The 10,839-nt window shown below is 38.9% G+C and overlaps 1 protein-coding gene across 1 annotated transcript; it reads left to right on the forward strand.

The window, feature by feature from the left end:
- Positions 1 to 632: 632 nt before the first annotated feature.
- LOC144676614 (nischarin-like) lies at positions 633 to 7,079 on the forward strand. The gene is made up of 3 exons (XM_078536990.1): positions 633 to 3,008; positions 4,859 to 5,020; positions 6,105 to 7,079. Exons 2-3 carry the CDS (start codon positions 4,933 to 4,935, stop codon positions 6,734 to 6,736), a joined length of 720 nt encoding a protein of 239 aa, XP_078393116.1. The 5' UTR covers positions 633 to 3,008; positions 4,859 to 4,932; the 3' UTR covers positions 6,737 to 7,079.
- The last annotated feature ends 3,760 nt before the right edge of the window (positions 7,080 to 10,839 follow it).

Consider the following 10,839-nt stretch of genomic DNA (forward strand, 5'->3'; position numbering starts at 1 on the left):
TTCACCCTTTCAAGCCCCCTCAGGGTCTTATGTTTCACTAAGATCACCTCTCATTCTTCTGAACTCCAATGAGTATAGGCCCATCCTTTTCTATCTTTCTCAATAATATAAGCGCTTCATCCCAGGAATGAGTCAAGTGAGTCTTCTCTGAACTGCTAACACAATTATACTTTCTTTCAAATAAGGAGACCAAACTGCACAGAGCACACCAGAATGCCCTGTGCTGCTGCAGTAAAACTTTTCCACTTTTATATTCCATTCCCCTTGCAATACATGCCAACATTCCATTTGCTTTCCTAATCATTTGCTGTGCCTCCATACTAACTTTTCCTGCACCAGGACACCCAGATCCCTCTGTACCTCAAGAGTTCTGCAATCTCTTTCCATTTACATAGTATACTGTTTTTCTTCCTGCCAAAGTGGGCAAGTTCACATTTTCCCATATTATATTCCATCTGCCAAATTTTTGACCCGTCACTTAACCTATCTATATTCTTTCGTAGATTCTTTACCTCCTCTTGACAACCTACTTTCCTACCTACCTTGGTGTCATCAGCTAACTTAGCTACTATACATTTGGTCCCTTCATCCAAGCCATTGAACTAGATTGTAATTAGTTGAGGCCCCAGCACTGATCCCTGTGGCAGTCCACAAGTTATAGCTTGCCAACCCGAAAATGACCCATTTATTCCTACTCTTTGCTTCCTGTTAGCATGGATAAAGGACTGGTTAGCTAATATATTGCACCCTACACCATGAGCTCTTATTTTGTTTAGTAACCTTAGATGTGGTACCTTATCGAATCCTTTTGGAAATCCAAATACACCACGTCTACGGGTTCCCCTTTATCCTCCTTGCTTGTTAACCTCCTCAAAGAACTCCAATAAAGTGCTTAAACATGGTTTCCCTTTTATAAAACTACATTGACGCTGCCTGATCCCATTATAATTTTCGAAGTATCCTGCCATAACCTCCTTAATAATTTCTCAAGACAGATGTTAGACCAACTGGCCTATAGTTTTCTGTTTTCTGTCTCCATCCTTTCTTGAATAAAGGTGTTACATTTTCTATTCTCCAATCCGCTGGGATCTTTGAGAATCTAAGGAATTTTGGTAGAATATAACCAATGTCTTTCCTATCTCTGCAGCTACTTCTTTTAAGACCCTAGGATGCAGGCCATCTGGGCCTGGGATCCTGTCAGCCTTTAGATCTAATAGTTTTCCTAGTACCTTTTCCCTAGTGATGGTGATTGTTTTAAGTTCCTCCCTTTCACCTCCTGATTTTTTGGACTGGTGGAAGGTTTATAGTGGAGTTCCATAGGGGTCAGTGTTAAGACCTTTGCTCCTTCTAGTATATATTAATGGCCTAGACCTTGGTACACAGGGCAAAATTTGCAGATGATGCGAAATTTAGAAACATTGTGAACAGTAAGGAGGATAATGTAAAACTTCAAAAGAACATAGATGGTTTGGTGGAATGAGTGGGCAAGTGGAAGATGAAATTTAATACAGCAAAGTGTGAAGTGATTCATTTTGGTAGCAAGAACGTGGTGAAACAATATAAAATAAAGGGTATAATTCCAAAGGGGGTCTAGGAGCAGAAGGATTTGGGTATATTTGTGGATAAGTCATTGAAGGTGGCAGAACAGGTTGAGAGAGCAGTTAGTAAAACGAGGGGCATAGAGTACAAATGCAAATAGGTTATGTTAAACCTGTATAACACTGGTTCCGCCTCAATTAAAGTATTGTGTCCAGTTCTGGGCAGCACACTTTAATGCCTACATATCTTTCCCAAAGAGAGTGCAGAAAAGATTCTCAAAAATGGTTCCAGGCATGAGGAACTTCAGTTACAAGGATTGGAGAGGTTGGGACTCTTCCTTGGAGGAGGTTGAGAGGAGAATTGATAGATATATAAAATCATGAGACCTGGATGGAATAGAAAGGGAAAAAACTTCCCATTGGTGGAAGGATCGAGAATAAGAGGTAATTGGTAAAAGAAGCAAAGGGGACATGGCGGAAAAACTATTTCATGCTGTGAGTAGTTGGGATCTGTAATGCACTGCCTGAGAGTGTGGTGGATACAGGTTCAATCAAGGCATTCAAGAGGGAATTAGATTATTATCTGAAAAGGAAGAATGTGCAGGGCTACGGGGCGAAGGCAGGGCGATGGTGCCAGGTAAATTGCTCCTTTGGAGAGCTAGCACAGACACGATGGTCCAAATGGCCTCCTGTGCTGTAACCATTCTGTGATTCTGTTAGTGGTGAGCCAACTGCAAAACCTGCACCACTATCTTCATTAGAAGAAAAGCCATCCTGGATATACATTACATTGCAAACTTCAGCTGAAAGTGGATACTTCACATCTTGCCCACTACATTATACTGTCAGTCATATAAGCTAGTACCACCTGAATGTTGTGCCAGTTTTAACTTAGAGTAGAAGTTTCAGTGTTGCTTTTTGAACAGTTTTCTGGAAACATGGATTAACTTGAGAGTGGAGTAAATTGTATTGCTGAAAAAAGAGACGTTGTGAAGCTTTTCGTCTTGCACTCATCAGGACATTTCACAAGAATACCAGTATAAGGGGAAAACAACAATTTATATTGTATGAGATACAGCGCACTCTTCACAGTAAAAACCCTTCATACAGTATAAATTGCTGTTTTCCCTTTGTATTGGTATCCTTGTGAAATGTCCTGATGAGTGCAAGACTTAAAGCTTCGGCATGTCTCTCTTTTTCAGCAGTACTCCAGTTTTGTACTACCAAATGACTATTTATTAGTAACTGTGTATACAAAGCACATTAAACTCTTAAACTGTTTCCAGTACATTAAGCTCACAGTAACATTCAATGATCTGTTTTCATAAATTTTATTAGGATGTTGGAATGAGCAGCTCTCTTTTGACTGTGATCAGACCAGTCTGTTGCTGTCCTTCTGCTTTGTCTTAAAATTAAATGATCTGCAATCTGTGCACGTGGGCCTTTTCGATCAGTATTTTCGCATCACTGGTGAGTCAACTCTTCTAATTTGCTGTAGGTAGCTCATAATCTTGCAAGCATCTGGAAAATGTAATTTTTATATTGTTCCTTTTTATAACGGTGAAATAACAGTAAACTTCAATTGTATTTCTTCCAAATCTATTGACATTTATGACCATGGCAAAACAATGAATTGCTAACACAGATGCCAATATTCATTCTTGGTGTTTTAATACTGATATGTAGTTGTGTTAAGAACTAGGAATTTTTTTTGCACAACTCCAGCCCTTTGACTGAAGATAGACAGAAATTTCTACAGTGCAAATTAATTTCCTTTATCTTGCTGATCTTTACAGCATAGAAGGAGGCAATTCACCCCATTGTGTCTGTGCCTGTGCCTGTTCTTTGAAAGAGCTATTAAGAGTCGTCCCACATCCCTGCTCTTTCGCCACGTATCAATTCCCTTTTGAAACTATACTGTTAAATCTGCTCCCACCATTTCACTCTTTCAGTAAGTGCATTCCAGATCAAAAAAAACTCTGTTCTCCTCATCTTCCTTCTGGTTCTTTTGCCAGTTATCTTAAATCTGTGTGCTCTGATTATTGACCCTCTAGCCAGTTGAAATAGTTTTTCCTTATTTACTCTATCAAAACACTTCATCACTTGAACACCCCTATTACATCTCTCATTAACCTTCCCTGCTTTAAGGCGAACAATCCCAGTTTCTCTATTCTTTCAACATAACTGGTCCCACTTCACTGGTAACTCTCCTTTCCACTCTCTAAGCCTTTTGACTTGTCACTGCAGCATTTCTAAGGACTAGAGTGTGATGGTATGGAAGTTGACTGCTAGTGATACTTATATCAGTTTTTGGTTTATGATTTTTGTAGATCAAATTGGGTCCCCAATTAATACACTTTTTTTTTGTCAAATTCTGCTTAGGTGTAAGCCTAGAAAATCGTCTCCCATGAAAGATCTATCAAGCTCAGTCAGTGTGAAGAATTTGTGAATTTACAAAGATCAGTATTGTAGCAATGTACATGAGATATTTCATAAACATCCTTTTTTTTTATTAATTCGAGGGCTTTGCTGTCTAGGCCAGCATTTATTGCCCATCCCTAATTGCCCTTGAGAAGGTGGTGGTGAGCTGCCTCCGTGAACTGCTGTAGCCCCTGTGGTACAGGTTCATACATAGTGCTGTTAGGGAGGGAGTTCCAGTATTTTGACCCAGTGACAGTGAAGGAATGGCGATATATTTCCAGGTCAGGATGGTGAATGGCTTGGAGGGGAACTTAGCGATGGTGGTGTTCCCATGAGTCTGCTGCCATTGTCCTTCTAGATGGTAGTGGTCGTGGGTTTGGAAGGTGCTGCCTAAGGAACCTTGGTGAGTTCCTGCAGTGCGTCGTGTAGATGGTACACCATGCTGCTACAGTTTGTCGGTGATGGAGAGAGTGAATGTTTGTGGAAGGGGTGCTAATCACCAGGCTGCTTTGTCCTGGACGGTGTCAAACTTCTTGAGCGTTGTTGGAGCTGCACTCACCTAGGCAAATGGAGAGTATTCCATCACACTCCTGACTTATGCCATGTAGATAGTGGACAGGCTTTGGGGAGTCTAGAAGTGAGTTACTCACTGCAAGATTCCTAGTCTCTGACCTGCTCTTGTAGCCACAGTATTCATATGGTTACAAGAATGACTGTAAATGTTAGCTAACAAGTTGAGACTTTCTACTATTTAAGACATTATTGGATAAAATACTCTTTAAAATGAGAACAAGATATGTTCTTACATATTTAGGCAAACTGCAGTTTTTTCCTAGATTTAACAAATTCCACAATTTTTAAAAATATTCTTCATTGTGCATTTTTAACTTTTGATCTAGGCCCATCTGCTGAACAAACAGTTGCTTGCCTGACCAGGGACAGCTATACCACGCATACTTTTGTGCAACAGTTAATGGCTGTTTTATCTTTGTTGGAACGGGCACCTTCACCAGAGCCAGTAGAGCTAGATTTCTATACAGAATTTGGAAAGAAAAGCACAGGTAATGTAGATAGGGCTATAAGGTTTTGGGCAGTCTTCTTTTTGAAGCAGTTTAATTGAAGTTTTGCAGCTATGTCCTGCCTGAATCTTCTATTAGTGATTTAGAGAATGGAAGCTTTGGTTTATTTTCTCGTGTTTATTTCTATATATAAAGATGAAATCAGTGATGTGCAAAATTTATTGTCTGAGCATCAAATGAATTGCCACAGTATTTAATACTACCTATGAAAAGCCTGTTTATGATCATTACCAAAACCTTCAAACCACCTGACACACTTGATGCAATTTTTCTGATTGATATGCATGGAACTGGCAAGATAAAGCATTGGTACATATAAGGACAGACGATGTGAATGGAGTTTAGTGCAGAAACCTGAAGATAATTGTTTAATAAGTTCCCAATATTAAATATAATCCCCAATATATTTTGGGGTTAAATGTTTTATTAAATTCTGTTTAGCCATATAATAGGCAGACCATCAATTTGCTCCACCTCTTGCGCACAAAAGAAAATAACTTTGTTTTTATAGATAACTGACCTGTTTAGATTGTTTTTAAGATTCATAACTGCTTGTGGCCTTTTCAATTCTCAAATGTCATGTGACCAACCTACTTTCACCAATATTGCCCTTGAACCAACAACTAGGAGCTGAACTAGAGTGTTTAATGATGCATTTTTCTCCCTCCTGCACTGCCAAGCTTCTGTTCCTTAAGGCATCACTGATTAGAGATTGACTTGTACTGTAATTCCACATGTTGTGCTGCCACTTGCTAAATATGGTTGAGCACCATCTTGGCTCATGCCTTTTCTTTAAATCTTACTTTGAGCCCACAGCATTATTGTTCATATTTAACTCCTCTTAATGAAGTAATTAGCTGTCGTCACAACAACAAAAATAGTTTAATGAAAATCTCCACAGTGAGATGATAAGCCATACTTAATCCTAGGGCCTGCTGTTTGCTTACTGTATTAGCAAATCTGCCTCCCTGTAAAATTAAATACGTTGGTTTGTAATTCAGTTTGTTTAAAAAATGTATTAATATGCAAGGGCTGTTTATTACTTGTGTGCATCTTTTCTGAACAGGTCAAATGGAAAATTACGAAATTGTCCACTCTAGTAGAGTGAAATTCATTTATCCTAGTGAAGAAGAAGTTGGTGACTTGACTTTTATAGTAGCAGAGAACATACAGGAACTGAATAATCTCCAGACATCCAACATACTTCTGTATGTTCTGGCATTTCAAGTAAAGTCTCTGGAGATGTCTTCGCACGCTAGCAAAAGTTCTCTGCAACCTAAAACCTTAATTTTGACGAGCTATGGCATGCTTCTATTTGAAGAAGATTATGTCAGTTATCCATTGCCAGAATTTGCAAAGGAGCCTCCACAGAGGGACAAATACAAATTAACTGATGCCAGGAGGATCCGCGATCTGGATCGTGTACTCATGGGTTATCAAACTTATCCACAAGCCATCACATTTGTGTTTGATGATGTGCAGAACCGTGACCTCTTGAGTAACATGATGCTTGACCATTTTGAACATCCACTTAATGCCTCTTCTGCAAGTAGAAAATACCACTGCAACAGCAGCAGTGAAGTTCAGTGGTGTCTGTTTGTCGCCAGTCCTGAAAGTCGTGAGAAGTTGATTGCATTGATTGCTAGACAATGGGAACTGCTTTGCAGTCGAGAACTACCAGTTGAACTTACAGGCTAACTTTTTATTCATGCCAAGTATGACCAATAAACTGTAAAACTCAGTTGTATTGATGATGAGCAGTTATTTGTACAGCACTCTTGGGGATTGTAAATACCATGGGAGTCAGACCAGTTTCTTTGATGTTTAGGGCTTTTAAAGTTTATTTTTTACAAATTCAGCATAAACAAGTTTACTTATACACACTGATGCATCTTGCTTTTGTGCAATATAAACTGAACATAAAGGTCACTATATGTTATGCTTGTATGTTTTTGAAATATAAAGTGCAATGTTTACCTAATGGACAACTTTCTTTAGCATGCTGCTATAAGTAATTTGAAATAAAGTTGTTGGTCTTGGATTTTTTTTAAAAAGAGCTACTTTGCTTTAATGAAACTTTTAATATTTAATGAATATTTCTTCTTTCATCTGGACAAAGCTGCATTTTGGAGTACTATTACATAGTACTGTAGAGAGGATAAGGTGCAGGTTCATATTCATCTGTTCCACTCTTCTCAATCTGAGAAGTGAAAATTGGATCATTGGCAGTTAAGTTACTAATTTGTCTGATTGTGGCCAGTGAAAGATGGCACTGGCTGAGGTATAAAAGGGGGCTGCTGATCTGTCCGTGGCAGAGGATTTGGAAACTACTTGGCAATAGTGTAAGCAGGGACATAACAATTTCCTTTCTACAACCCAAAACACACACTTGCAAGTGTGTGTAAATGAATATCCAGTAAGTGCTTTATGTGCCATTTTAAATTTGTTTTGTCACTTTTCAAATTCAGAAAATGAGGCCTTCCTTGGTGAACACAGTGTGCTGAAGCTTTGACAATGGATAATGCTTTGAGAATTCATGGTAGTAATTTGTCTCTCAAAAGATTGAGAAATAATTGGCTGCTATCCTAAGCTGGAAAATCTAATGCCAATTTATGCCAGAATCCTCTCTTTTGTGCCTCTTAAACTATTCTAGAATGGCATTAGTCACAGCCAGGAACCAGTAGCATGCATACCCCCCTCCCCTCTGCTGCAAGAGTAGAAGAGGTGAAAATTAGTCCTATAAAGTTGGATGTTGTTAAAGGCTAATTAAACTACCATAAAATACAGTATGGAGTTTCCTAGTTAACTGGAATGATTTTAAAACTTTTGTTTTGATCTTTTTGCATCATTATGCTACTCACATTATCCAGCATTTAAAAAAAAATCCCAACCATGTGTATTATGTTAAAAATAATAAGACCGTAATCTCATTCACATTTCAGATTATGTTTACAAATCACTCCATGTTCCTTGATTTGAACCCCCTGGAGACTGTCTTACAGCAGTTCTAGTTAGTCATTTAAAAAAAAATTAAATGGAGGTTACAGGGTGATTATTATAACAGCCCAAATAAATTTGTTAGTGTCAGTTCAGCATAAGACAAATCTTCATCTCTTCCCCTTAACTCCTTATTAAGGAACTATGTTGGTATACCACCAGTTGATGTCTAGGAGTTAATTTTGAAATCTGGCTCACTCAAAACTATCATTGAGTCTGAGTAGTATTTGCAATTACACTTGCAACAGCAAAATCTACACGAGTTACTGAGTAAATTAACTCTTGCTTGAAAATTACAAAAAAAAACTACAAAATCGCAAACTAACAATTGTTTTTTGATCTTGGTTTCCAGGGTTTAAAGTTTAAAAAAAATGGGCCAGTTAGGTGACATAATGGAGGTTAAAAAGGCAGTTCAGTTATATCAATAGTTATATCTTAGCATCAGATATAAATTTAGATTAATTTAGGATTAGACTCCACAGCTGATGATGTAAGGGCAGACATGAAATCACCAATCTAGTAAATAGATTGAACTTTATGATTAGCAGAAATTAAGAAATCTTGTCTAAACAAGCTAGTTAACTCTCCTTCCACTGGGAGGAGGATGATTGCTTCTTGAGATGGTGTGCTGAATCTTTACAGGAGGGTGCTATCCATTCTTCCTGTAAATTCATCTGTGCTAATGCCCATGGGTTAGTTATCTTAAAACCTTGCCTCCTTTGATCATGGGGAAGTTTTTACATTTAAGTGATAAACTTAAATCTACCTGTATTTGGTTGGTATAGTTATACAATCTTAACTCATGTAATCTTTCTTTCTTTGAGAGCTGACATTTTTTGAGAGAATTGACTCCCTTCTAAATTTGCTAGACTATCTGCATCTACTACAAAGGCTACTATGAATGAATAAGAAAGACATGCTGATTTTTTGACAATCTCTTCAGAAATGGGGTCAACTTCTGCACCTGCAAAGGTAAGACAAGTTCTGCAGCCTCTCTTCAGAAATCCAGTCTTGGGTGAGGCATAATTTTGTCCAATTAAGCATTAAGACTGAAGCCATCATCTTTGCACCTGCTGTAAATTTTGTAACAACCCTTTGTGCTAATTTCATCCCCCTCCCTGGTCACTGATTCTGAACTAGGTGGTTTGCAACCTTGGTGTTCTATTAGATCCTAAAGGCCATTTGCTTCCACTTCAATCACCTGCCTTCATCCCAACCTTGACTCACCTGCTGAAACCCTAACCTGTGCCTTTCGTCACCTCCAATCTCAACTATTTCATTGTTCCCCTGACCAGCCTTCAATGCTCCACTCTCCATAGATGCCAGTTCATGTGGCTGGCCATATCCTATCATAAGATGGTGGTTGGCTGTCTCCTTGAATCGCTGCAGTCCAGGTGGTGCAGTTATACCCTGAGTGCTGTTAGGGATGGATTTCCAGGATTTTGACCCAGTGACAGCAAAGGAACAGCATTATAGTTCCAGGTCAGGATGGTGTTTGGCTTGGAGGTGAACATGCAGGTGGTGCCACGCACCTGCTGTCCTTGTCCTTCTAGATGGTAGCAGTTGCCGGTCGAAGGAGCTTTGATGAGTTGCTGCAGTGCATCTTGTAGATGGTGCACATTGCTGCCACTATGTCGGTGGTGGAGGAAGTGGATCTTGAAGGTGGTGGATGGGGTGCCAATCAAGTAGGATGCTTTGCCCAGGATGATGTCAAGCTTCATGACTGTTATTGGAGCTGCACTCTTCCAGGCAAGTAGAGAGTATTCCATCACACTCCTGACTTATGACTTGTAGCTGGTTGCCAGGCTTTGGGGATTCAGATGGTGAGTTGCTCTCTGCGGAATTCCCGGCCTCTGACCTGCTCTTGTAGTCACAGTATTTATATGGCTAGTCTAGTTTATTTTTTGGTCAATGGTAAGCCCCAGGATGTTGATAGTGGGGGATTTAGTGATGGTAATGCCACTGAATGTCAAGGAGCAATGGTTGGATTCTCTCTTGTTGGAGATGGTCATTGCTTGGCACTTGTGTGGCCCAAATGTTACTTGCTACTTATCACCCCAAGCCTGAATGTTGTCTAGGTCTTGTTGCATGTGGCCAAGGGCTCTTCAGAATCTGAGGAGTCGCGAATGGTGCTGAATATTGTGCAATCATTCAGCAAACATTCACACTTCGGACCTTATGATGGAAGAAAGGTAATTGATGGAGCAACTGTTTTCATAAGAAAACGAATTCAATTCATGCACCTGCATACATGCTATTTTTTTTTTCTTCCTCGCCCTTCTAAACATTTTCCTGTCCAACCAGTCCATAAATACTTTAAAGTACAAATTTCCCATGTACTACCAACACCACCACCACCTCAAGGGCAACTGGGAATGGGCAATAAATGAATAGAAAAATAGTACTGCTAAGTGATGAACATTTACTGAGAAGAGAGAACTCAATATACCAAATGTCAAACATCGTTTAAAAACTGGTATAACAGTAATGTACTATTTATTGTGCAATTAAGGCATATATGAATGATATCCAGCTGCTCTTTGGCAGATGTCTGCTTTCATATTTATGATATCTCAGCCAATATATGTCTTTTATTTCCATTTATTTTACACACACAGTTTAAGTTTTGAAGAGAAATAACTGATCAGCTCTTTTAAGACGTTGAACAATGCATTTGATAAAGTTCAAAATTAAATGCATGTGTAAATATTGACGAAAGATTAACATGATTGGCATGTTAGCGAGTGATGAGTCTCTAGTGTTAGAATCTGGAAATAAACCCACTGGTATAAAATTAGCTGTAA

The sequence above is a fragment of the Cetorhinus maximus genome, unplaced genomic scaffold (genome assembly GCF_964194155.1).
Source record: "Cetorhinus maximus unplaced genomic scaffold, sCetMax3.hap1.1 HAP1_SCAFFOLD_1740, whole genome shotgun sequence".
Lineage (NCBI taxonomy): Eukaryota > Metazoa > Chordata > Chondrichthyes > Lamniformes > Cetorhinidae > Cetorhinus > Cetorhinus maximus.